Below are 27,982 nucleotides of genomic sequence, written 5' to 3'. Positions count from 1 at the left end.
TCTGTTAAAGCAATAGCACAATGTTTCAGCACATTAGAGAATTATATTGTTCTTGTATGTTCTTTTAATGTAAGGACTTGAGAATGGCTACAAAATCAAATACAAAAAGACAATCAACTGGATTGTAATTTAAGTCCAATTGAAAAATTATTACCTTCTAGGATGTGATCTGCCTCTTCAAAACCTTTCTGGATAATTCCTTTCTCAACCTTCTTGATTGGCCCATAAAATGAATTGTTCTCAATTGCTTCCTAAAGAACCAGATAATATTATTAAATATGATTAGAATTAAGATTAGTTTTGGACAAGAAGACATGTAAGAGACCATATTTTTACCAAAGCTTACTAACAAAATTAAAAGACATAAACGGCTAGATTATGAGTTGTGCGTTAAGGTAAAAAAACAGCATTCACAGGTCCTAACGCTGCTTTTTTACGCCCGCTGCTATTACGAGTCTTGCAGGTATAGGTGTACCGCACACTTGTTTGGCCTTACCGCAAACCGACTTACGTAAACTTCGTAAACCCTTTTTTCTATGGGACTTCCATAGCGCCGGTATTACGAGTTTGTCCTGGGAGGCCAAAAAGTGAGCGGTATACCCTCTACCGACAAGATCCGTAACGCATTCTAAAGTCAGTAGTTATGAGCTTTACACTACAAAGCTGTAGCATAAAACTCATAACTAAAGTGCTAAAAAGTACACTAACACCCATAAACTACCTATTAACCCCTAAACCGAGGCCCTCCCGCATCGCAAACACTAAAACAACATTATTAACCCCTAATCTGCCGCTCCCAACATCGCCGCCACTATAATAAACATATTAACCCCTAAACCGCCGCACTCCCACCTCGCAAACACTAGTTAAATAATATTAACCCCTAATCTTCCGCCCCTAACATCGCCACCACCACCTACATTATACTTATTAACCCCTAATCTGCTGCTCCGGACATCGCCGCCACCTACATTATATTTATTAACTCCTAATCTGCCGCCCCCAATGTCGCCTCAACCTACCTACACTTATTAACCCCTAATCTGCCGCCCCCAACATTGCAGCCCCTATTCTAAATTTATAACCCCTAAACCTAAGTCTAACCCTAACACCCCCTAACTTAAATATAATTTAAATAAATCTAAATAAAATTACTATCATTAACAAAATTATTCCTATTTAAAACTAAATACCTGTAAAAAAAATCCTAAACTAGCTACAATATAACTAATACTCTCTCTGTGCAAAGAAAATCACAAAGACAAGGGCGCCTCCTCGTGTGATATAGTTTGGACAAATGTAAAAAGAGGTGAATACAGATTTTATACTCACAAGTAAAGCAGCATTCTGTTGTGCTTATAGAGGCAGACTGGGAGTTCACAGTGTCCCAGTTCACTAACCAAGGCAGTGCAACAAATCACTCCAGGGTAGATTTCAATCAAGCTCAGGCTCTCAGCAAAGAGTTAAAATACCATAGTTTAATGGTGCAGTAAAATACAATATAAAATGTCACAAATGTGACCGTAACAATGGATAAACACGCTTGCATAGTGTAACAGGTATTTCTACAATATAACTAATAGTTACATTGTAGCTATCTTATGGTTTATTTTTATTTTACAGGCAACTTTGTATTTATTTTAACTAGGTAGAATAGTTATTAAATAGTTATTAATTATTTAATAACTACCTAGCTAAAATAAATACAAATTTACCTGTTAAATAAAACCTAACCTAAGTTACACTAACACCTAACACTACATACCTGTAAAAATATCCTAAACTAGCTACAATATAACTAATAGTTACTCCTAATCTGGGGATTCAGTGTACAGTGGCGATCGGAAGAAGAGGATCCTCCACGCTCCATGGCTCCGTGGTTGCCGGTCTTGAGTTCCAGGATCGCCGGTCTTCAATTCCAGGGTCGCTGGTCTTCAGCTCCACGGGCATTGGTCTTCAGCTCCATCCTCCGCTCCGCGCCAGATGTTTTTTTTTCATTTAGATTAGGGTGGGCATTTTGTAAAAGGGTGGGGGGTTTACTGTTAGGGGGACTTAGACTTTTTTCTTCTGCAAAAGAGCTGTTTATCTTGTGGCAATGCCCTGCAAAAAGCCCCTTTAAGGGCTACTGACAATTTATTCTTAGATTAGGGGGTGTTTTTATTTTGGGGGGGCTTTTTTTATTTTCTTAGGGATTAGGTTTAATTTTGTAAACTTTTCTGTAATGTTAGTGTTTTTTTATTTTTTGTAATCTTAGCTTTTTTTATTTTTTGTTACTTTAGTATTTTTTAGTTTAGGTAATTTGTGTTAATTTAGGGGGTGTTAGGTTAGGGATCTTAGTAATTTAATTAGTTATTTGCGTTGGGTTTTGGAGGTTTAAGGGGTTAATAGATTAATTAGGTTTAATGCAATGTGGGGGTTTTGTGGTTTAGGGCTTAATAGGGTAAATAGGTTTATTGTGATGTGGGTGTTTTGCGGTTTAGGGGTTAATAGGTTAATTATGTTTATTGCGATGTGGGGGTTTAGGGGTTAATAGGTTAATTATGTTTATTGTGATGTGGGGGTTTTGCGGTTTAGGGGTTAATAGGGTAATTAGGTTTATTGCGATGTGGTGGTTTCACGGTTTAGGGGTTAATAGGGTAATTAGGTTTATTGTGATGTGGGGGTTTTGCGGTTTAGGGGTTAATAGGGTAATTAGGTTTATTGTGATGTGGGGGTTTTGCGGTTTAGGGGTTAATAGGGTAATTAGGTTTATTGCGATGTGGTGGTTTTGCGGTTTAGGGGTTAATAGGGTAATTAGGTTTATTGCGATATGGGGGTTTTGCGGTTTAGGGGTTAATAGGGTAATTAGGTTTATTGTGATATGGGTGGTTGACGGTTAAGGGATTAAGGGGTTAATTACTTTATTATTTTGTAATGTGTGGGTTTGCGGTGTATGTGTTAATACTTCATGTGGGAGGTTTGTTTTTTTTGTTATACTTCGTGTGGGCGGTGTTTTTTTTTTTTTTTTAATGCTCCATTTGCCTTCGCTGCATCCCGGTGGATTCCGAAAATGGCAGGGTAGTGAAAGAATCCACCGGGATGCTGCTTTGCATGCTTCGCTGCATCCAGGTGAATTACATTCTGTTGGCTGCCTCGCGCTGCCAACATTCCATTGAGGGTGCGTGCGCATCTGCCGACGGCGACAAACATTACAAACGCAATTATAGTATAGATTTATATATATATAAATATAAATAAATATATATATGTATGTATAACAATTTACTCCAACCAAAAATGTCAGAGTACCACAAATATCTATTATGTATATATATAATATGAAAAGGGATAATGTACAATAAGGTAAGTACAATAAAAATAGATTTTGAAGCCCAACGGTATCACAAATGTTTAGTATATAACTTAGTCATGGAGCTAGAGAACCTAAGTTAGGTGGAGCTAGACGTTTTCCTCGCCAACACTCGCAGCCCTCATGGAATTCTATAAAAAAAGATCTGTCCTGCGGGTGGTGAGATGTCTCCCATATAAATAATGAGAGCTCTCAGCTATGTACAAGCTCACAATGGAAGACAAAGTACACATGGAGAACCCCTAGCGTATGTTAAAACTTTAAGATTACTCCTAATACAAATCAAATTACGTTGTTTTCAGTGCACTGTACCTTAGATTCACTGTTATTTTCGTATGAATAAGTTTTCCTTTCCAAATAATTATTGCTTTGAGTATTATGATAAAAGCTCGCCACCTTTTAAGTTGCAAGAAAAAACAATGAGCTCTGTAAGGTGAAAATGTTTACAGAATTTCTCTGGGATTTGAGAGACTACTTTATACACACCCATGGGATGCCCATGTTCAGCCCATTTTATGAAAAAATGATTACGCTTTGTTTTTTGTACTAATAAGTATGAATTTCTATGTGTTCTTTACACATCCAGTGTAATAAATTACAATTTATGTTGTGTAAACTACATACAAATTTTACGTTCTTGATTAAAATATGATTTTTGAGAACAATATTGTTACGACTTTTGATGCACCTTAAAACAATTTCTTTCTGTGTATTTTTGTGTAAATGGTTCAATTATTCATTTTGTATTTTTAATTTACAGTTTTCATAGTGTACTTTTGTAATGTATCCATCTCATTCCTTTACGAACATGCCCCTTAGCGAGACACCTTGGGCGAGATTACATATGCAGCGCAGGCTTCGGCGTAACTGCTGAAACCGGTGTCGCCCGTAATTTCCCCTCGCACATCGGGTAATCACATATACTGCACCGCAGTATTAGTATATCACACGTAAAATTGAAAACGAAAGAAAGCGTCACGTAAATACGCCATTCAAAAACACTATATAAACCCATGCGCAACCGCCATTTTCTTGCGTGTGTTTAGATTGTTTTTTGAGCTACAACACACGGCTCAGTAGCTGAGGATTTAGTAAGTGTAGAGAGAGAGGCGCAATCAAAATAATTAGTTAGGCCACATTGGTGGATTGAGGAGTACTTGGACATACACATATTTTAACAAAAAAGAAACTGATGGCACTACCAGTGTTGTTACCCAATATTAATTAATTATATCTGTAATATTATCATATACGCATGTGATATACTATTAGGGAAAGGGTGCTGTACACAAAAATAGAATTCAAAGGAAAACAAGTAATTAGCACTCTTTTTTTAACCCTTATCAGCTTCTCTTATGATGACATCATCCCATTATTTAATCTCTTTAAGGGCTAGATTTTCTTTATTAGAGAGATTCTGAGTGGTGGGTCCAATTTTTAATTGTGAAATTTCATGGCATACCATCTGGTTGAAACTTTCCAATTGGGGTGACACATTGTATTTAGGAACACAGGTGGATTTATTTTTTTAATTATTTCTCAATTTTTTTGTCTCCTGTCCTTCATTTCGTTTAGAAGATTCTCCAAGTCTTGTAGGGCATGTATGTCTTCCTCAGTCCAGGAAGGATCTCGTCTTTTAGAAAATAATTTTTTCAAAGATAGTTTACATATATGTAATTGTATATCCTTTATAGCTTCAAATTTGTTAAGATGTCCTGTAGAACAAAATGATAATCCTTGAGTGCTAATTTGTACACTCTTTTGCAAGTTCCTCTTACTTCTTTTCCTTTATATGCATACATATACACATACACCACACTTTTATTTTCTAACACATTACACATTTTGTTTTGTTTTTTGTAGTGTGATAAGCTGAGTGCTTGGTTGTGATTGTGTGTGAGGGACTAGGAGTGTGTGTAGTTTTAGGATGGCAGGGAGAGGTAGGGAGTAGGGGAGAAGGGGATAGGAGTGTCAGGGAGAGAAGGATAGGAGAGGACAGGAGGAGCAGTGGGCCCCCAACAGGAAGTAAGTGGAGTGGGGAGAGGGAGAGCCAGAAGGGATGATGGGAGGAGAGAATCCCAACAGCCCCAGAAACCAGGTACATCAAGGAGAGTGGCAGAGGGTGCACATGGGGACAGAAGGGGGGTTTGTAGAGTAGGGAGGAACATACACTGCCAGGGACCTCTCAGGGAGGAAGCCAAGTGGCCACGGATGAGGAGGAGAGGATGAGATGTCCCAACTTCTCCTTTGATGAAAATGTTGCCCTAGTCCAGGCCATCATCGATAATAATGGTGACCTATTCAGCACTGAGAAGGGCAAATGCAGTGCAAAAAGAAGAAAGAGTGCACGGCTGGTGGTAGAGGATGCTGTGAACAGTGTGTCCCAACAGAGGAGGACTGTTGAGGGCCTTAAAAAATGGTGGATTGACTGTAAGAGGTGCGTCAAGGAAAAGATAGGGAAGAAAGCAGTCCACCAGAGGGGTACAGATGGTGGACCAGAACTCACAATTGAGAACAACGCATGGCAGGATATGATCCGCAGATCCCTGAGTACCACAGCAGTCCGTGGACTTCCAGGGGCTTGTGACTCAGGGGTTTCAACAGCAGCACATCATCGTGGAGAGTAACATCCCATACACTTGTATTACATGTAATTGAAAAACACTTCAATCATTCATGGACATGATGAGGAGCATGGGAGTTGGAGTACTAACCAAATCATATACAATGTGACTGTACATTACTACTACATAACACAGTGCCATTCATGATGTGATCTTGAATATTGAAATACTAAAATGTCTGAGAGTAACACAGGCCACAAGCCACATGTAGTAAGCCTTACATGGACACTATAGCCATCACAATACATTTAGCTTAAATACTTTTGGTTCTGTGCCTAGATCAAGCTAAAAGTAAATTGTGTGAGTATAGTGTCACTTAAAGTACACAGTATTTCATCATTGACATGTACACATAACTATTGTAGGAAACACATCCCTGTGTAATGATTGTATTCAAATCACTCATAGACCAACTCACAATGTGCACATGCATGTAACAGAGTTTCACATGTGAATCAGTATAGGCCCTAGCATGTATCAATGTAAATGGTATGCCCACATGTGCATATATCTGACTATACTAATCCCTATCATCCTTTAACTCCTCCACAGAACCACCTGTGTCAAGGACACAAACAGCACACTATGTTCAACCATCACCACCACAATTATACAGGCAACCACAGGAACAGTGGGATCCCAGGCAGGAGCATGGTTTGCTGGATTCTATAAAGGAGCCAGAAGTCATGCCATCAACTGTACAATATGACACCTGGGAACATTCATGGCCAGAGGAATATACTACCTTTGGTTTTGAAGGTAAGCCAACACACCCACAAAAGGTACAGGTATATTCCCCTCCCCCCACACAATTATGGTCTCAAATGAGTCATGGGAATTACCCAAGGAGACAGGATGTGGCTATTGAAGGAACTGAGTGGTCACACACCTGTCCACAGTGGAAATATGAATCTTCTGTGCAACCTACAACATCTGCTTACATAGGACGACCTAGACCATCTGCTTCTCTAGGACGAGCTCCACCATCTTCTGAGGAAAATACAGCAGCAGCTTCCTTACATGTGAGTTCAGCAGAAGTATCTCTTCCACCTACAGAAGCAGAAGCATCTGTCCAACCTCCAGAAGAAAAATCATCTGTCCAACCTTCAGAAGAAGAAGCATCTGTCCAACCTGCAGAAGCAGAAGCCTCTGTCCCACCTACAGAAGCATCTGTCCAACCTACAGAAGCAGCTGTCCAACCTACAGAAGAAGTTGCTCAATAATCCGTGGATGCATTGTATTCTTCCCTAAGTGTAGAATACATGATACTCCAGAGGAGGCTCATCACTAGCACAAAGAGGTTACACAGAGGACAAGATAGGTTCTTCAGATGCACTGAGAGGTTCTTCAGAGGCACTGAGAGGTTACACAGACATAGCAGAGAGCTGCAGAGAGACATGGCAGCATCATCAAGTGCAAGTGTGCAAAACCAGTCACAGATGATGCAAATTCTGTCTGATATGCAGATGCAGATGGACAATAGATGGAGAGAGCAAAATCAGCTTTTGGGTGTGTTGGTGGAGCACTTTACAAACCAGCAGGACACTGCCTCAAGCCTATCATCTGTGGCCAGCACACCAGCAGAAACACCAAAATCTGCTAGAACAAGGCAATACACTACAGGCACCTCAGCTCCCTCATCCAAAAAGTCAAGAAAAAAATTAAAATTATTATAGTTAACCATAACCATTGTCCTTTGTTATTTACCATGTAAATGTATTACACATCAATGTGATGGGTGGTGGAGTACACAAATATTGAATAAATATGATTATATGACACGTATTGAAATTCAAATACAACACAAGTAATATCATCAGCCTAATGAAATATTATTGGACTCCTACTCACATCACATATTTGTGTATCAAGGGGAATATATTTAATATTCAGTTTGAAGATGTTAATCAATTTTCTTACATGCAATATTATTATAAACATGGGTACATATTACCCATGTTATTTACATATAAATCTAAAATGTGGAAGTGACATTCCTCCGTAGTCTTCTCAGACAGTTTAAATTTGGATATTCATTGTGACCTAAACATAAATAAAACACTGAGACATATTCAGTAAATTATGGTGGTTAAGGTAAGGGGGTGGTTTGTATTTGCTAAACTTACATGCAATTGAAATCAGCATGATGGAATCATGGAAAACATGAAATATACATATGCAATGGTTGGTGAGGTACAGTCATACATCATAATACATGTGACCTATATAGCTTAGTGGGCTTAGGAACAAGTAACTTACAGGTGAAGTATTCATGGATGACAAAGTCCCTCACTTGGTTCCCCCTCAGTGTCCCCCTGTTCACACCCTCAGGTACATGCATCACCTGTTTTTGATGTGGCTCAATGTCCCCCAATATATGTGTGTCCACAGCAATGTTGTGTAGAATACAACATGCATTGACAATGGAACACACTTTGTTGGGATTATACTGTAAAGCTCCACCCGTCATATCCAGATACCTGGGTCTGGTTTTGAGTAGGCCAAAGCTCCTTTCTATGACATTTCTGGTACGTATGTGGGCCTCCTGGTACCTGAGTTGTGGCTCTGTAAGGGTGTGTGCCAAGGGAGTCAACAGACATGGTCTGCAGCCATACCCTGTGTCACCTGTAATGTAACATATATATTTTGATTAATACAGGTTCATCATGTGCTTAAAGGGACATAAAAGGATTTCAATTTAAAATATATATTTAGCTAGAACATTAAATTGGTGCAACGTAGCCAAAATACTTTGATTGAAGAATTATTGTAGGCCAAATTCTATTTTCAAGATTCAGATAGAACATGCCATTTCAAGAAACATTCTTATTTACTCATATTAACATGATATATTTGTTCTCTTGCTATCCTTATTTGAAAAGGCAAGAATGTAAGCATATGAGCCAGAACATTTATTGAAAATCACATGTGTAGCATGTCTACATCACTACCTAGGTGATGAAACACAAATAATATGTCTCCTAAGCTTACATTCCAAAAAATATACCAAGATAATAAATTACAATTGATAATTGATCTAAATAAAGCAAGTTTAATTTGGAATAGACTATTCCTTTAACATATATTCAGTGTTATTTGTTTACATTATTTTAAAAGTGTGGAATGGGTAATAAAGGGATTATCCATTTTTTAAACAATAAATATTCTGGTGTAGACTGTCCCTTTAAATTAAAATAGAATTGAATAGAAAAACACAGACAAAAGGAAGGTAGTGCAAACTCACCAAGCAGCCAACCTCCCGAGAGTGTTCCAGATTAAAAAAGCTGGAATAAGGAGGTCTGTCGCAGGATGTAGGAATCATGGGAACTCCCTGGAAAGCCTGCATACACATGTGTGAATTTCAGAGTGGTATCACAGACCGTCTTTCAGCTCAAGGAGTAGAACCCTTTCCTGTTGATATGGAGGAATGGCTCCTTATGTGGGGCCACGATACGCACATGTGTGCAATCAATTGCCCCCATAATATTGGGAATATCCCCCTAGTCGATAGAAGCCTTGTTTAAGACTGTTCCACTCCAGGAGGGTACGGGTGAAATGAATGTATTGCTGTGTATGTTTATCTAGAGCAGTCAAATCTTCCCCTAGGACCCTGGAGAAGGTGGACTGCGCTAGGCCAGACACATAGCCCTCTGTTGACTGGAATGAGCTGGATGCCAGGAAGTGCACAACACACAACAACTTCTGCATACCAGTCAGAGCTCGGTTCCTATTCACTTGAGGTCAATATCATCCCCTCATATAGGTCAATGAGGCTTGCAGATGTCAAGTGATACCTGTCCCTGACCTCCTCCTCTGTCATTCCAAAAAGGGTGACCCTAACCCTGTGGATGCTTGGTGCCCTTGCCCTCCCCCTCTGTTGATGCAGACGTCTTATAGGCCCTGCTGGCCTCTGACAACAACAGCAGCGGGGGCAGCACCAGGAGCAGGGACAGCAGCAGCAGGTAGATCAGCTGCAGCAAGTATTTCAGCAGCAGAAAGAGCATCCCCAACAGCTCTATCCTCCACAGCAGCAGCAGATCTATCCTCTACAGCAACAGAAGGTATATCCTCCACAGCATGTTGAGCAGCAGCTGGGGCTGTAGGCCTTCCAGCCAGGGCCACCACTAGAAATTTTACTTAACTTACTTAACCAATGATCAGGGCCCAGCGTCCCGTCCCCCCCTTTGACATGTGCAATTTTTAATTCAGTGACTAAAACGTATATATAAGCATTTTATTCTTAAGTGTAGTCAAACTTGGAAATGTTGTGACGGTAGTAACACACAAACACTGAACTCAGTAGTAAGGTCAAAATGTCCTAAAAAGGAACAGACAATGGACACACACACAAATTTAAACACAAACTTGCACATCCACCCAAGGAAATCCGAACAGAGACACCCACAGAAAACACACAAAGACACACACACACACACACACACACACAGACCCTCACAGAAAACACACAAAGGCATATACACACACACACACACACACCCTCACAGAGACATCCACAGAAAATGCACAAACAGACACATAAACCCTCACAGAGAGACCCACAGAAAAGAAATACATACATACTCATAGAGACGCCAACAAAAGCACAAAGACATAAACACAGACACCCACATAAACACTCACAGGAGGTACAATTTCTGCACATTGCCATCCCCTAAATCAACAATGTGTGACATGCATGATAAAAAAAATAGCAGAAATTATAAGATCACTTTTTAAAGAATCGTATTTGTAAATGAGCAAACAAAAATACTTATGTGAATTAAAAATGATACATTATCAATCTGTCAGAAGGGGTAAATGAAGAAAAGTACTTTTGAAAGGTTGACATATGTTTAGGGGTTTTTTCCATCCCATTTTCCCCAACCTAGAGTACCGCTTCAAATATGTCAGCTGTACTTATGGATTTTGAAAATGCTGTACTCTATATGGTCTTGGTGGAACCATAAGCTGTGGTACTCAGTCTCATACCATTAGATCTGGCTGAATGCAGGATTTAGGCTTTTTTGTGTGTATTTCAAAATTAAATCAGCTGTAGTGTAAACTGAACAGTGTTAAGTTAACCTGTCTCATTTCAAACACTGAGCAATCCTAGCCTGAGAGTACAACATTTTATGCAGATGTAAAAATCTTAGATAAAATGCCTCCTGGCATCTGGAAAGTCCTTGCATAAAGGGGAAATAAACTGGAATGTAATTAAGATATATACATACATTTTTTTTAAAAATCATATCTACCAAAAGGGCATCTACCATTTGTGTATTGAGGAGCAAACATTTCTGCATGGTTTTAAATATAGAATTTCTACAGCATTGTCAAATAATCATAAATACACTGTTGCATATTGCTAAAACAAAAGTGTTTTTATGGACCCCTGGCCCCACCATACAACTACCACACTGAATTTACAATATGAAATTGCACAAATAAATAAAAAATAAAAAAATTCTAAGTAAGTCCTACCTCCTCTGCAAATGAAAGTGATCTGCCATCTGACACACACTGTACAAACTGAAGTGCCAAGTCTGTCTCACACTGTGCACACTCTCAAATGCTAATGCTTTACTCCTTGTAATGATATTTCCCCATGCTCAATAGCACTCTGCTGTAGTGCCCTCTAGTGCTTGCCTCATGGGGCCCCCCTTGGCCACTGGGCCCCTGACAGGAGTCACCCTATTCACCCCCTGATGGCAGCCCTGCTTCCAGCACCCCCCCCCCCCACACACACACACTGCTGTTCAACCATTGCAAATAAAGCAGGGGAAACATGGTGGATAATGAGGGTGTGCATTGTCAGGTGTTTTAAGGCTGCATGTGAGAGGTTGTGCTGTTTGTGATTGGTTTGACACACTTGCAGTGAGAGGATACTGTTTATAATAATAAAGTGGTCAGAAAAGGTTTACCTGTTTGAGATTTGCGGCTGATATGTATGTGATTGCGGATGCGTTAGGTGCTTGTTAGGGTTGCTGCACCTGCCTATGTGTGGCAAGATGAAAATGGAGTAGAATCTATCCATTATGCGCTGCGTAAGTCCTTGCGCTGCATATGAGATAAAGATTTTCTATGCCAGTTCTATATTAGTCTATGGGATAAAAAACTGTGTGTGAAGTGTAAAATCTACGAGCGTAACTTGTGTACTGTGATAGCAATCTCCAGGTAAAAACTGGCGATTTCCCGGCTTTTGCGGGTGATGCCCCATATGTAATCACGCCACCTGTTTTCAGGGAAAAGGTGGCTTTATAGAAATTCACCAGAGAAAAAGAAGTACTCGCGAGCATTTTTATAGAAAATAACCAGCAAAGGCTGCGTGAATGAATGTTAAAGGTTCTATTCCTAAATAAATATTTGATACAAATTAGCTTAAAGGGACACTGAACCCAAATTTTTTCTTTTGTAATTCAGAAAGAGCATGCAATTTTAAGCAACTTTCTAATTTACTCCTATTATCAATTTTTCTTCGTTCTCTTGCTATCATTATTTGAAAAAGAAGGCATCTAAGCTTTTTTTTGGTTTCAGTACTCTGGACAGCACTTTTTTATTGGTGGATGAATTTTTCCACCAATCAGCAAGGACAACCCAGGTTGTTCACCAAAAATGGTCTGGCATCTAAACTTACATTCTTGCATTTCAAATAAAGATACCAAGAGAATGAAGAAAATTTGATAATAGGAGTAAATTAGAAAGTTGCTTAAAATTTCATGCTCAATCAGAATCACGAAAGAAAAATTTGGGGTACAGTGTCCCTTTAAATTCTGAAAAATCAAATAGAGGCTAGTATAGGAACATTAGGCACTAATGTTATGTATTTATCATCTAAGCGCTGCCGCTAACATGGACGCAGAGGGTACTATTCCCAAGTATATATCAAGTAAAAGCATAGGGTACCTATCTTATATTTATATCTGCTACAGACTAGCTTAAATTCTAGGATAAAAGTGCACCATATACAGTAAAAAAAATAGTTGAAAAATAACATATGACACCTTGATAAACTCTAGCACTTGTCTATGACATTTATAGGTATTGTCACTGTATTACAAGTCGCGGTGATACGGCTATACCCCAAGTGTTTTAGCCTATACCGCAACTCTCCATTCCGCGATCAAATTGCTTGGTACAGCAATTCCACTAAGGTTATGGCTTATATCGCCACAATCCATTTCGCAATCAAAAAACAGTAGTTATGGATTTTGAGAAACAAAAATGTTTCACAAAACTCATAACAAAAATGTTACAAAGTACACAAACACCCATAAACTACATATTAACCCCTTAACCGCCATCCCCCGCATCACGAATACTATTTAAAACCTATTAACCCCTAATCCTTTGCCCACCCACACGGCCAACACTAAATTAAATTATTAACCCCTAAACTGCCAACCCCCCTCATCGCAAAACACTAAATTAAATCATTAACCCCTAAACCACCGGCCCCACAAATCGCGACACACTAAATTAAACTATTAACCCCTAAATTAACACCCCCCTAACTTTAAATTAAAGTTACATAATAACTATCTTAAAATAAATAAAAACTTACCTGTGAAATAAAAAACTAAGCTTAAACATTACTATTTTAAAAAAATAAAATAAAAATAAAAACCTAAATTACAAAATTAAAAAATCCTATTACTACAAAAAACAAAAAAACCTCTAAAATTACGAAAAATTAAAAAATATTCTAAGATTACAAAAAATAATAAACGAAATTATCCAAAATAATAAAAATTAAACCTACTGTCATACACCTATAAAAACAAAAAAAAGCCACCCCAAAATAAAAACACCCCCTAATCTAACAATAGGCTACCAATAGCCCTGAAACATGTTTTGAGCTACTTAACTGCAAAGGGCTCCAAAATATATGTCTATAACTGTATACATATGTATTTATGTGTTCATATTTGTATATATGTCTGTAAATACATATATACACATATAAATACATAAATGCATATGTACACACATATACACACACATATGCACACACACACACACACACATATATATATATACACACACACACACATATATATATATACATACATACATAAACATATTTAGACATGTGTATGTATCTCTGTTAAAACCCTTTGCATTGCTTTTTTTCTAACACCTGAGAGCTCATATCTTTGAGTCATTCTAACTTTTACTGTGTAATGTATTTTTCTGTGTGTTTTGTGCAACTTTTATTCGAGCGTAAAAAATTTTAAAGTTGTGCTAACTCAACAAGCGTAAATTGTGATTGTGCTCACACATTCGTATTTACTTTTAACTCATAATATGCACGCTTCTTACGATGTGCACAAAGAGCCACAATAAACCGAATATCATTTGTGCACAACAGTAAGCGCGTTACTCGTAATCTAGCCCAAAGTGTTTAACGCCCCGTTAAGGTAAAAGGTGTGCAAAAGAAAAGAGACTATTATCAGGTATTTGTAGAGCGCCAACAGATTCCGCAGCGCTGTAACAATAAAGATATTGTTATTTTGGAGTTGACAGACATCATATTTATTAATGCATGGTATATTTTTATTGCTGCATTGCAAAAATGTGCTTGCAAAATATATGAATTATAGCATTTATAACTGTAATATTGTTTGCACAATGCATATTGTTTTACAATATTAGGAGGTACAATTTAAACATCCTCATAAATTAATTATACTAAACACAAAATATGCAGCAAGTTTAACTCAAAACCTCACATTCTACAGCATCAACACTTCAAAAAAAGATAAGTCCATATTATAACACAATGACTACTCATGGCTCGCACATGAGAACCCCAAACCTATTCAACACTATTGCACTGATAATCTATCAAAGGTTGCATTAGTGTTACTCTATTAAAGATCCTTTATTTTACATAAAATAAAAGTTACTGCCGTCATAACCAATTAGATTGAATTTTCCTGAATGTGGCGTGCAATTTCAATATCCGCATTTATTATCTACTGCTCTAAGCAATCACTGTCTAGTATGTAGCAGGTCTAGGCAATTTGTAGCATTTTGAAGGCAACCTAGGTTACAGAATATGCTTTTCTGCATCTTTAGGGAACGTTGAAGAAGCACAATTTCTACATGAAAGCAAAGTATTTTACAGCAAATTTAAGTTTTGTTGTTCTTTTTTTACACAACATATTTAAATATTTTATATTTCAATGTGTGTTTTATGTACCTTTATGTGAAATAAATAGCTTTTTATGAATTGTATATTAAAATGGTGGCACCGGCATAACAAAAATAACATAACATAAGACTGTTGCATGACATTCTATGATGTAATTTGTCTAATCCGCTAGAGCATGTAATGTTATCGCTAGCGACCCTGCAATGCTGTGTCTTCAACCCCTAAACACATAATAGAAATACCCCTCGGGGTGCTGGTCCTGAGTGGCTACAGCTGCTGAGACAATCAGCAGTGGAAGTCAAACAGCAGGATTGTGCAACTACAGCTATTGATTGGGTCAGTGGCAGTGCGGGGGTTAAACACAAACATGACATACTCTAATGGATTATATCATATAATGTATGCATTAGCATATCCCTTTAAAGATTTAAGCATTTCCAGATGTCTATACATGTTTTGTTTAGTGATTACGTCCTGTGAGCAACAAATTACAATGCTACACATACATATTATTATTATTATCATCATCAGGTATTTGTAGAGCGCCAACAGATTCCGTAGCGCTATAAACATACTTTTATAGGGATCAAATGGGTAGAAGGCCCTGCCGAGAGTTGCACTGTTGTAGTCGGCTCTTATGAAGGCGATCTGCAAACAGCTGGGCTCATAGGCTTACATTTTAAGGGGTTCAAGGGAAACACAATGGAGGTAGAAAAGGTTAGTGTTGGTTGTATGCATCCCTGAATAGTAGAGTCTTTAGGGAGTGCTTGAAGCTGTTAAAACTAGGGGAGAGTCTTGTGGAGCGAGGCAGGGAGTTCCACAAGATGGGGGCCAGTCTGGAGAAGTCCTGTAAACGGGAATGTGAGGAAGTAACAAGAGAGGAGGAGAGGAGGAAATCGTGAGCAGAGCGAAGGGGACGGGAGGGAGAGTATCTGGAGACAAGGTCTAAAATGCAGGAGGGAGCAGTGCAGTTGAGGGCTTTGTATGTCAGAGTGAGAATTTTGTGTTTAATCTTGGAGGAACGAGGAAGTCAGTGAAGGGATTGGCAGAGAGGTGCAGCAGATAAAGAGTGACATGTAAGGAAAATGAGCCTGGCAGAGGCATTCATTATGGATTGTAAATTAGCTAGGCAGCAGCTAGGTAGACCAGAGAGGGCAGAGTTGCAGTAATAAAAGCGGGAAAGGATGAGAGAGTGGATTAAAATCTTAGTTGTGTCTTGAGTAAGGAAATGTCTAATTTTTGAGATGTTTTTAAGGTGGAAGTGGCAGGCTTTAGCCAAGGACTGAATGTGAGGAGTGAAGGAAAGGTCTGAGTCAAGTTTGACCCCAAGTCATCAGGCATGCGGGGTAGGGGTAATGATGGAATTATCAACAGTTATAGAAAATTGGGGGGGGGGGGAGATTTTGGAAGAAGGTGGAAAATAAGGAGTTCAGTTTTGGAGAGATTTAGCTTAAGGTAGTGAGAGGACATCCAAGATGAGATATGAGAAACAGTTAGTGACATGGGTTAGTAAGGAAGGAGGTAGGTCTGGTGCAGAGCAGTATATTTGGGTGTCATCTGCATACAAATGGTATTAAAAAATGTGGGACTTTATTAAGAAACCTAATGATGACGTGAAAAAAGAAGGGGACCAAGGACAGAGCCCCAACAGAAAGTGGTATCGGGGCAGAGGATGCTACGGAGAAGGCTACACTAAAGGTAAGGTTAGATAGATAGGAAGAAAACCATGAGAGAGCTATGTCAAAGATGCCAAAGGATTGGAGGGTTTGGAGCAAAAGAGGGTGGTCAACAGTGTCAAAGGCTACAGACAGATCAAGGAGGATAAGCAGAGAGAAGTGGTCAGTGGAATTTGCTGTAAGTAGGTTGTTGGTAACCTTGACAATTGCTGTCTCTGTGGAGTGATGGGGATGAAATCCAGATTGCAGTGGGTCAAGAAGAGAGTTTAGTGTAAGGACATTTTATAGACATGAATATACTAGCTTTTCGAGGAGCTTTGAGGCAAGAGGGAGTAGGGAAATAGGGCGGTAGTTGGATGGGCAGGTTGGATCGAGGGAAGGTTTCTTGAGGATAGGTGTGATCAGTGCATGTTTTAGAGATGAGGTAAATATACCAGTGCTGAGGGAGAGGTTGAAAATGTGTGTGAGTATGGAGGTGAAGGTAGAAGAAAGGGAGGGGAGTAGCTGTGAGGGGATTGGGTCGAGGGGACAGTTAGTGAGGTGGGAGGACAGTATAAGGGCAGAAACTTCTTCCTCAGTAACAGGGGCAAAAGAGCTAAATTTATGGGTGTTTGGGTTTTGGATGATTGAGAGCTTTTGAGGGGGTGGGAGATTGGTAGTATGTTGAGAGCTGATTTTGCTTCTGATGGAGTCAATTTTTGTTATTGAAGTGGCTGGCAAAATCTTTAGCTGAGAAAGCAGTTGTATTAGGAGGTGGGGGTGGGCAGAGAAGAGTATTGAACATGGAAAACAGACATTTTGGGTTAGAGGAAAGAGTAGAGATGAGATAAGAGAAGTATTGTTGCTTATAAAGATTAAGGGCAGAATAGAAGGATTTCAAGATGAACTTGTAGTGAGGAAAGTAAGCTGAATCCAAGATTTCCTCCACTGTCAATCAGCAGTACAGGAACATCTGAGTAGGTACCATGTCAGAGGAGTATGCCAGGGCTGAGGATGAGAGTGCGCTTTACTATGGTAGGAGGGGCCAGATTGTCAATGACCGATGTAAGGGTGGAGTTATAGTGGCAGATAGATTGGTCAGGGCAGGAAAAGGAGGTGATGAAAGAGAGGAGAGGTTCGAGAGTGCTAGCGAGCTGTTACTGATCTAATGACTTGCTTTTGTGAAGTTTGGTGTGAGGGGTAGAGGGAGGGGGAGTTGTAGGGAGGGAAGTGATGTTGCAAGTTAGGAGATGATGGTCAGAAAGAGGAAAAGGGGAGTTTGTGAAATTTCAGATAGCGCATTGATAGCTGAAAATCAAATCAAGGGAGTGACCATCTTTGTGAGTGGAAGATTCAGTCCATTGTGACAGGGCGAAAGAGGAAGTGAGTTGCAGAAGTTGTTTTGCAGAGGAGGCAGTGGGATTGTCGAGAGGGATGTTGAAGTCACCAAGAATGAGGGCAGGGTTGTCTGAGGAAAGGAAATAAGGAAGCCAGGCAGCAAAGGGATCTAAATATTGAGTTGGGGAGCCAGCGGGCGGTATATGACTGCAACACGTATAGAGAGGGGAGAAAATAAACAAATCATGTGTGCTTCAAATGAAGAAAATGTGAGGGAAGAGAAAGGCTGTATTTGTTGAAAGGTGCAGTGAGAGGAAAGTAAAATACCAACACTACCTCCTTGTCTATTGCCAGACCTAGAAATGTGTGGCTGAAATGGAGACCCCATGTGACAGTGCAGCAGTGGATGCTGTGTCTGATGCAGAGAGCCAGGTTTCTGTAAGAGCCAGAAGGTTAAGAGAGTGGGAGATAAAGAGATCATGGATAGAAGTGAGCTTTTTGCAAACAGAGCGAGAGTTCCAGAGTGCAAAAGTGAAGGGGTTGGGGGTTTTAGATGCAAGAGGAATGAGATTAAGGTTACCAGAGTTTTGTTTTTGAAGTCTATTGAAAGGCACACATGGATGTGAAAGGCTAGGAAGTTGTGGGGGACCAGGATTAGGGGAGATGTCGCTAGCAGCTAGTATGAGCAAGAGGAAAGTGACATGAGATGAGATGCAGATTTGAAGTAATGAGACTGTTTTCAGTCTAAAGTGCAAGTGGGAGAGAGAGTCTTTAGAAATGTGTGAAGTTCATGAACAGAAAAGTAAGGTGAGGTTAAGAGAGATGGGCTGATGAACAGTGCAGGTTGTGAGGGGGAAGGAGTAATAGAATGAAGTAGTTTGTTATAAAGACAATTTAGAGAACCAAAATCAACATGGTTTTACTTCAGGGAGATCATGTCAGACTAATCTAATTGACTTCTTTGATTATGTAAGAAAAGTATTAGACAAGGCTGGAGCAGTTGACGTAGCATGTCTAGATTTTAGCAAAGCATTTGACACTGTCCCACACAACAAACTAATTCACAAAATGTATCTCAATGGTCTAGACTCAAAAATTGGGAACTGGGTAGAATGCTGGCTTAAGGACATAAAACAAACTGTCTTAGTAAATTGAGTACATTCAGGAGAGTGGGCTGTTACTAGTGGTCAGGGCCGGCGCTTGTATATAGGCGATTAAGGCAACCGCCTTAGAGCGCTTTAGCAGGGGGGCGCAATTTAGAGCAGCCTGATTTTTTTAAATTTTTACTTTTTATGTCCCTTTAATTTGCATTAATTTCTAATGCAAATGAGTAATAGTGCACGCATGCACGCAGCGCAGCGCATGGCACTGACACCCCCCCCACAAGGTCCCGACCAAGTCCAACCAATACCGCCCGGCACACCAACCGACCCACCAACGCATGCAGGCCTCAAGTGTGTGTTTACAGGTGCGCACGCACTAGTTGTTTCAGGAGGCTGCACGCCCGCCCGGACCCGTCTGTGACTGTACTAAGGAGGTATGTAATAATGTACATTTGTTAAAAACGAGACAATGGGAGTCGGGACCCATGCATTAACTTAATAGCGGCATGCCCATTCTGCTTTTGCAATAGTCTGCTTTTGCAATAGATCGCCTCTGTTTTATCACAGGTCCTATTTCTCAAAGAAAATCCATTTTACTCAGGGCACAGAAAAAAACAGCAATACATAACCTAAATGGGCCTTCTTTTCTCCCAAATAAAAAATAAGTTAAAAAGTGAGACTGACTATTATAGTTCGGTTAGCGCTATTTATTAACAGTACTGATTTTTCTTCAGATGGATGCCTTGCCTTGTTTTGCTTGCTGGTGATCACCACATAATATATATTATTTTTTAACTTATTTGACGCAGGTGTTGTCAGCTTTATTGTATGCATGTTAGAAGCTGATTTCAAAATTGCCCTCAGAGAAACATTACTCTTAAAAGAACCAGCTCAAGTACGTATTGTGTATATCTTTCACATGTATACACAAATCTATCATAACCATCATATTCTCTAAGGGGGGAAACATTTTTGCTCTTTCTAGCAATCAAAAACATAAAATGAAAAAAATATATATTGGTGCCTTATTCATAAATGCATTTAGTTATTAACAGGGGAAAAAACTTTATTTACAATAAGATAAAGTAAAAATGACAATAAGATAAAAAAAACACAGTCTTAAACGGCATATAAGCTTTAACAACAAAGTGTATACCATGAGCACTTCTTGTGTTTCTTTCTCCTCCCACAGCTCTTTGTTTTCATTATGTGGTTTGTACATACTATTTGTATAACTTGATGCATGAGGGGTTGCTTATGTCATGTGAATGAACTCATACATGGGCATGGCTAACATTTTTTATGTATTATGGCTAGTGTTCAAACTATTGCTTTGCTGGACAGCAAATCCCAAAACAGGAATCTAATTATAAGTGTGATGTGTCACCATGGTTACAAAAAGGACACACATATTGATTTGCTATGCTGCTCTACCACTGTTTGATTTGATTTGCTATGCTGCGCTACCACTGTTTGATTTGATTTGCTATGCTGCGCTACCACTGTTTGATTTGAATTTAGCCACCAATCAGCAAGCACTACCCAGGTGCTGAACCAAAAATGGGCCAGCTCCTAAGCTTGAATTCCTGCTTTTTAAAAACAAATACCAAGAGAACGAAGAAAATGTGATAATAGGAGTTAATTAGAAAGATGCTTAAAATGTTGTGCTCTATCTGAATCACAATAAAAAATAATGGGTTTCATATCCCCTAAACTAGAAATGGGATGTATGTAATGGGGGGGGGGGGGGGCGGCAAACTGTATCCTCGCCTGTGTGGCCAAAAATCCTGGCACCAGCCCTGCTAGTGGTGTTCCTCAGGAGTCAGTTCTTGGGCCTGTTTTGTTTAACATATTTATCAGCGATATCAGCAAAGGGCTATGGGGGAAAGCATGTCTGTTTGCAGATGATACAAAAATCTGTAAGAGTAGATGTTCCAGGAGGATAGACAAAATGAGAAGTGGTATAAACAATTGGAGGATTGGACAAATGACTGGGATATAATGTTTTACACAGCAAAGTGTAAAATTATACATTTATGAAAGAAAAATCCAAATCTGCTGTCAATATCTATTTTTCTATGTTACACCTAAAAAACAAGCTCTGTGTGCCCTCTCATTGTATTTATTCAGACTCACACAACACAAACAAGAAAATATTTCATTATTTAGTACCTGAATGGTAATAACGGGTTGCAGTTCCTCATATGTGATTTTAACAGCTTTTGCAGCTTTTTGAGCATTTTCTTTAGTATCAGCAACTACTCCACCAATAATGTGCCCAACACAGGTCACCTGGAATACAATCAACAAAAATGAGTAATAAAACAAAATATGTATATTAGCTTCAAAAAATGTCAAAATAATTGTTAATGAAACATTGTACTGCAAAATTCTTTCTACTTCAATGGGTGTTCCCAATAATCAGTTTTACCCACTGGAGTAAATTCAATTGTTTACCTTTATTTTGTCATTTGAATAGCTGATTTTGCCTGTAGAAACCACCACCTATACTGAAAACATGAATACTGCAGTATTTTTAATGAAAAGCTTTGTAAACAAGAGGCAACAGCTTCAGTCAACCTCCCACTGGGGGTGGGAGAGACAATTTTGAAAGGGTGTTTCTGTGGCTGCTTGGAATACAATAAAACTCTTATCAGCTGCTTGCCTGAGTACATTTCTACTTTAAAATAAATACTCATGTTTTATCACATGGTATTGCATTAGTCAGTAGATCACAACGTTTCTGTTTAATGTAGGTGTTGATGCAAATTATCAATAAACTGTCAGATTTTCTGTACATGGTTAAAGGGACATAAAACACATTTTTTTTTCTTTCTTTCATGATTTAGAAAGAGCATGCCATTTTAAACAACATTCCAATTAACTTCTATTATATAATTTGCTTAATTCTCTTTATATTCTTTGTTGAAAACCGTATCTAAATATGCTTCATAGCTGCTGATTGGTGGCTGCACATAGATGCCTCATGTGATTGGCTCACCCATGTTCATTGCTATTTTTCAACAAAGGATATCTAAAGGATGAAGCCAATAGATAATACAGGTAAATTGGAAGGTTGTTGAAAATTGTATTCTGTATCTGAATCATGAAAGAAAAAATTGGAGTTTCATGTCTCTTTAATATAATTAATCTTACATTTGAACTGCAAATAAAAACAACTAATCTTCTGGACAGACATATACACCCCAGGTATGTTATTTAAATGTTTAATAGTATTTGTCTCTAGATCATTAATTCACATCTATTACCATTTTCATTAAAGGGACATACAACTCACATACAACTATCTTATATATGAAGGAAAAGGAAATACAATGTCAAGTTAAAAGGACACTTAAGTCAAAATTAAACTTTTATTAGTCAGATAGAGTGTGCAATTAAACAACTACTGATATTATGAAAATGTATACAATATTTTATATGCACACTTTCTGAGGCACTAGCTCCTACTGAGCATGTGCAGAAGTTCACAGTACATACATATGTGCATTTTGTGATTGGCTAATGGCTGTCAGGTGATACAGGGGGAGGGAAAATGGAAATAACTTTGAAAAAGTTGCTATTTGTCTTTTTATTGTTATTTGTTGATTATGCAATTCCATTTTATTTAATGATTCTTTAAAGCTAAAGATAACAGTTTTGAACAGAAGCATTTTTTTCCAATACACATGACCTAGAAAGAAAAAAATTCTAATAAAGATTATCACTGTGCACAGAGCATATGTACATACTCATTGTTCACCCTTATTTGAACACTGGGCATTAGTCATAATATACACAGCATATGCCCCCTGAGAAGGTACAACATTATGATATGAGTGTATAGGTCATATGTGCACTGTAAAATATATCCCTGAAACCATCACAAGTTTAAAGGGACACTGAACCCAAATTTTATCTTTCATGATTCACATAGAGCATGCACTTTTAAGCAACTTTCTAATTTACTCCTATTATCATTTTTTCTTCATTCTCTTGCTATCTTTATTTGAAAAGCAAGAATGTAAGTTTAGTAGCCGGCCCATTTTTTGTTCACAACCTGGGTTGTCCTTGCTGATCGGTGGATAAATGCTGTCAAGGGTTCTTAGCTTAGATGCCTTCTTTTTCAAATAAAGATAGCAAGAGAACAAAGAAAAATTGATAATAGGAGTAAATTAGAAAGTTACTTAAAATGACATGCTCTATTTAAATCATGAAAGAAAAATGTTGGGTTTAGTGTCCCTTTAACTAGAAGCTTTTTTTGCAAATGTATGTGTAAGTCAGATGCTCATTTTAATTTTAAGTTTTATGTCCCTTTAAGGAAAACTCCCACAGTTCTGTTGGAGCTACCACAGACATAAAAACAAAAATGTAGTTTAATTTTTTTTAAAAAGCATTCATTTTTCAAAACAGTGATTTGTATTTTTTCAGATGACATCTTTTTTGGAAAAATAAAGATAAAATATTTATATCTCTTAAAGTACTAAAAGTGATGTGGTGGTGTTTTTTTAAAGAAAAATAATAGTGTTTATTAATAAAACTGTTGTTTTATAGTTACACATGAGATCTATTCTGTGCTGCTTCATACTGTACATACCACATCTTCAGCAAATATCGTCTCATCATTTCCGATGCCAGATATATTACTTCCTGGTACGTCTTTAGCAAATACAAAACACACAAGTCCTTTGGTAAGTTGGGCTTCTGTTGTATCTATTGATCTGGGGGAAAGAGGAATCATGTTAGCTTTAAATTTTGGCTAAAAAAATTAGCTTCATTCTCTTAGTATCCTTTCTGAAGGTGCAGTGATGCTTCTAGCTCCACATAGTGCATTGCTACTCCTGAAACTACCAGGGTATGATTTTCAACAAAGGATACAAAGAGAATAATTCAAAATAGATATTGGAAGTAAATTGTCGAAAATTACTTGCTGTATCAGAATCATGAAAGTTTGCTTTTAACTTTTCTGTACCTTTAAGCCAAAACTTATTTTTTCTTTTTTTTTCTTTTTTAATAGGTCTCAGTAATTTTGCAGTGGAAGATTAAATTGAATAAAATGATCCTGGAAGAGTTAAAGGAACATGGAAACCAATTTTTTCTTTCATGATTCACAGAGAGCATGCAATTTTTTATCAACTTTCCAATTTACTTCTATTATCTAATTTGTTTTGTTCTCTTGGCATCCTTTGTAGAAAATCATACATAGGTAGGCTCAGGAGCTGCTGATTTTTAGCTGTACATATATGGCTCATGCTATTTGCTCCCCTATGTGCAAAGAGAATTAAAAAATGATAATAGAGCTAAATTGGACAGTTGTTTAAAATTGTATTCTCTATCTGAATTATGATAGAAAAATGTTTGGTTTTCATGTTTGTTTAAATTAATCTCTTAAAAATAAGATGTAAAGTTGTATCTTGATTTTTAATTTGTAATTTTGTTGTCTTGGCCTATGGCCTTTTAGACCATACAATTTGGTAGTGAAAATATGGTCACAATGTTAAATATCAGGAGTGCAGTTTATAAAGGTGGTGGTCCTCATTTTTCTACCAATATCTACCTATATTTAAAAAAAATATTTCCTTTTTCCTTTCTCTTGATAGCTGGATATAAAAAATAATGCAGATTCAGGCTTGGAGGTACATTGATAATGAATTGGTGGTACTAAAGTAATGAATGGGGGTAAATAGCACCACGTAGAACTGCACTGCATGCAGCCAATGAGTCGTAATACTCCTGTTTATTTGCAATATATCTTTCAATATTTCAGCACCATTTTCTATTGATTTTATGTGTGAGCATTAGTCAAATTGTTTTTTAATAAACGTTTTTTAAGTTCTGCGTGTGAACAAAACACACTGATCAGATAAGAACACCCACCTGCTCAGTTAATTGAAGATAAATAATTATAATAATAATAATAATAAGCACTTTTTCAGTTATAAAACTTAGCCAGATCAATAACCCAACATGCCCACTATACCAACAATGTCCAATAATTGCATTTTACCTATTACTATTACTACACACTATTAAAAGGGATCAATCAACATACAAGTCCTTGTGATATAATGCTAAAGCAAACACATCATGGTTTAGTTGGTTTGATTAAAAAACTGGGATATTATTATTCAAGTGTCAGGCTTATTAACAGCAGAAGCATTCTAGGGATTGTGATCACTGAAAAATACCAGCCAGAAATCATTATCTGGTGCAAACAAGTGCAAGATTTATTTTATCAACCCCTATATCAATATGTATGGGCAGCTTTAGGTAAAAAAAAATAACAATGACCATTCTGTTTTTCTATTTATTTATTTTGCACACTTTGGTTATTACACTTACAGAATTTTAGCATGAGCCTTGGTGCTTGTTATTAGACCCAAGTAGAGCTCATTCTCATAATGGGGTATATCATCACAGTAAACGGCCTCTCCAGTTGCCTGCTTTGTAGCTGACAGATGCATCAAGGGGCGCCCAACCATGTCCTCTGCTGCCTGCCCTGCTGGCACCTCCTATAATAAGGAAGATATTTAATATTTTACGGAACAGAAAACACTGAAAAGTTACATTAATTAAAAAAATAATGGTTTAAACTTTTATTCAGACTATTAGAACTATCACTTAACTTGTAGGCAGCTGCCCAGCTTTTATAATAAATACTATTAAAGGGATATGAAACAGTGCTCCTTTTGTAAAAACAAATATGTTAAAGAAAAGTAAAAAGAAAAAGATAAAGATTGTGCAAAAATCAGAAAAAGCTTGTTTTCTTGCTAAATGAGCACTTAGACATTTTCACTGTAGCCACTGCCTGCTGCTAGATAAGAGAGTGGTGATTACAGAATTTAGGTTCTATTGTCACATGATTTCTGCAGCAACTGTCCTCCACTGAGCATTGGCAATAACTGCTTACATCAATAATAGGTAGCAACACTTCAAAGAAAAATCTGCTCCTTTGCCTTCATGGAAAGACAACTTGATTGTGGGCTTGTGACAAGAAGTAATAGACCCATCATAAATGAAGTTAAAAGAAATACATTAAAGGTAAAATCATTTTCAAATGATAAATATTACATATTACAATGATTTTTATATTAAGTATAACCCACTGCTTAGTGCTTTCTTATTACAACAGCATGTTTATTTCCCTTTAACAAAAAAGTCAATTATGTGACAAAAAAAAAATCAGCATTTTTAGACAAGTTAACAGATACATAATATGTTGAGTCAGCAGACAGGACTTTGAAATTCAAATACATTTTAAATTTAAAACCTTTTAATACAGGTTTTTCAAATGCTTCTGAGAAACAATGAACACCGCCTGTACATTCTAACAAACAGAATATGCTTTATCTGGGCACACCAACCCCTCTAGGTGTATGTCTCAAGGAATTTGCTTAAAATTGTGACTGTTGGTGTCATCTGGCTGTCACAAATAAATGTTGAGTGTTTGTGATCTTATATACACTGTTTTAAACAATTGTGACATTCAAACGTTTAAATAAAATATTTAAATGTAATATTTAAATATTGTTTCCTAATAATGCTAAAAAATAATGTAAGTCTATGAGAATCATCTATCAAATCATTAATGTCGCTATCTTGTACATTTTTCTTTAAATCAAAGTTACATTTAAAATGTAAACAAGTAACTTTTTTTTTTTAAATCTAACATTTCAAAAGTAGATAGCACTGTCAAGGTAAACATTTGTTTTAAAATTCAAATACAGGTATTAAATTGCTTTGGGCAATAAACATGACATAAAAGTGCCAAAAAATTGTATAAAAAGGTACAAAGGAGGTTGATAAAGGTTGTAAGATTTTACTATGTATAAACTGTGTGAATACATTTAAACAGAGGTTAGTGTGTCCTTATGACATTTTTAACCCAGGCATGATGTAATGCTGAGGTTGTCACTAAGAATAATAATAGAAGAATACATATGCAAGTCTTTTTTTCTTACCGCTCACTTAAGCCAACGCTGGTATTACGAGTTTTCTTCAAGCCGGCGTTAGCCTCAGAAAAGTGAGCGTTGAGCAAAATTTAGTTCCACATCTCACTGTAATACCAGCACTGCTTACGGTAGTGGTGAGCTGGCAAAACGTGCTCGTGCACGATTTCACCATAGGAAACTATGGGGCTGAGCTGGCTGAAAAGAAAACCTGCACGTGCAATTTCTGTCCGAGGACTGGATTCTGATTTGCTTATCAGTTGAAGAAGAAGGCAGCTACGTAATGGTGGGGGGAGTTCGGCATCCATATTTACCGGGTATTAGAGTAGTTAGCGACGCTGATTAGGACAGAAACAAGGCGGCAAGGCAGGAGGGGTATAGTGTAGGCGGACCTCCGTTTCTTTATTTTCAATATAAAAACATGTTAAAGTAAGTGTTGACTGTCCCTTTAAATAAATTATTCCTATTTAAAACTAAATACTTACCGATAAAATAAACCCTAAGCTAGCTACAATATAACTAATAGTTACATTGTAGCTAGCTTAGGATTTATTTTTATTTTACAGGCAACTTTGTATTTAATTTAACTAGGTACAATAGTTATTAAATAGTTATTAACTATTTAATAACTTCCTAGTTAAAATAAGTACCTGTAAAATAAATCCTAACCTAAATTACAATTACACCTAACACTACACTATCATTAAATTAATTACATAAATTACCTATAATTAACTACAATTAAATACAATTAAATAAAATAAACTAAAGTACAAAAAAAACAAAACACTATATTACAGAAAATAAAAA

At 37.5% G+C, this 27,982-nt stretch overlaps 1 protein-coding gene across 1 annotated transcript in view; it reads right to left on the bottom strand.

Moving 5' to 3' along the window:
- Positions 1-27,982, bottom strand: part of XDH (xanthine dehydrogenase) — a 198,541-nt gene that overhangs the window by 66,439 nt on the left and 104,120 nt on the right. The window contains exons 17-20 of the mRNA XM_053712630.1: positions 25,566-25,735; positions 23,821-23,944; positions 21,396-21,515; positions 155-251 (exon numbers count right to left, since the gene is read on the bottom strand). Of these exons, the coding sequence (XP_053568605.1) occupies positions 155-251; positions 21,396-21,515; positions 23,821-23,944; positions 25,566-25,735 (511 nt within the window). The remainder of the gene's footprint in view (positions 1-154; positions 252-21,395; positions 21,516-23,820; positions 23,945-25,565; positions 25,736-27,982) is intronic.

This window comes from Bombina bombina, chromosome 4 (assembly GCF_027579735.1).
Source record: "Bombina bombina isolate aBomBom1 chromosome 4, aBomBom1.pri, whole genome shotgun sequence".
NCBI classification, from domain to species: Eukaryota; Metazoa; Chordata; class Amphibia; order Anura; family Bombinatoridae; genus Bombina; species Bombina bombina.
Note: the sequence above shows the minus strand (reverse complement) of the source record. Positions and strands in the feature narration are given on the sequence as shown.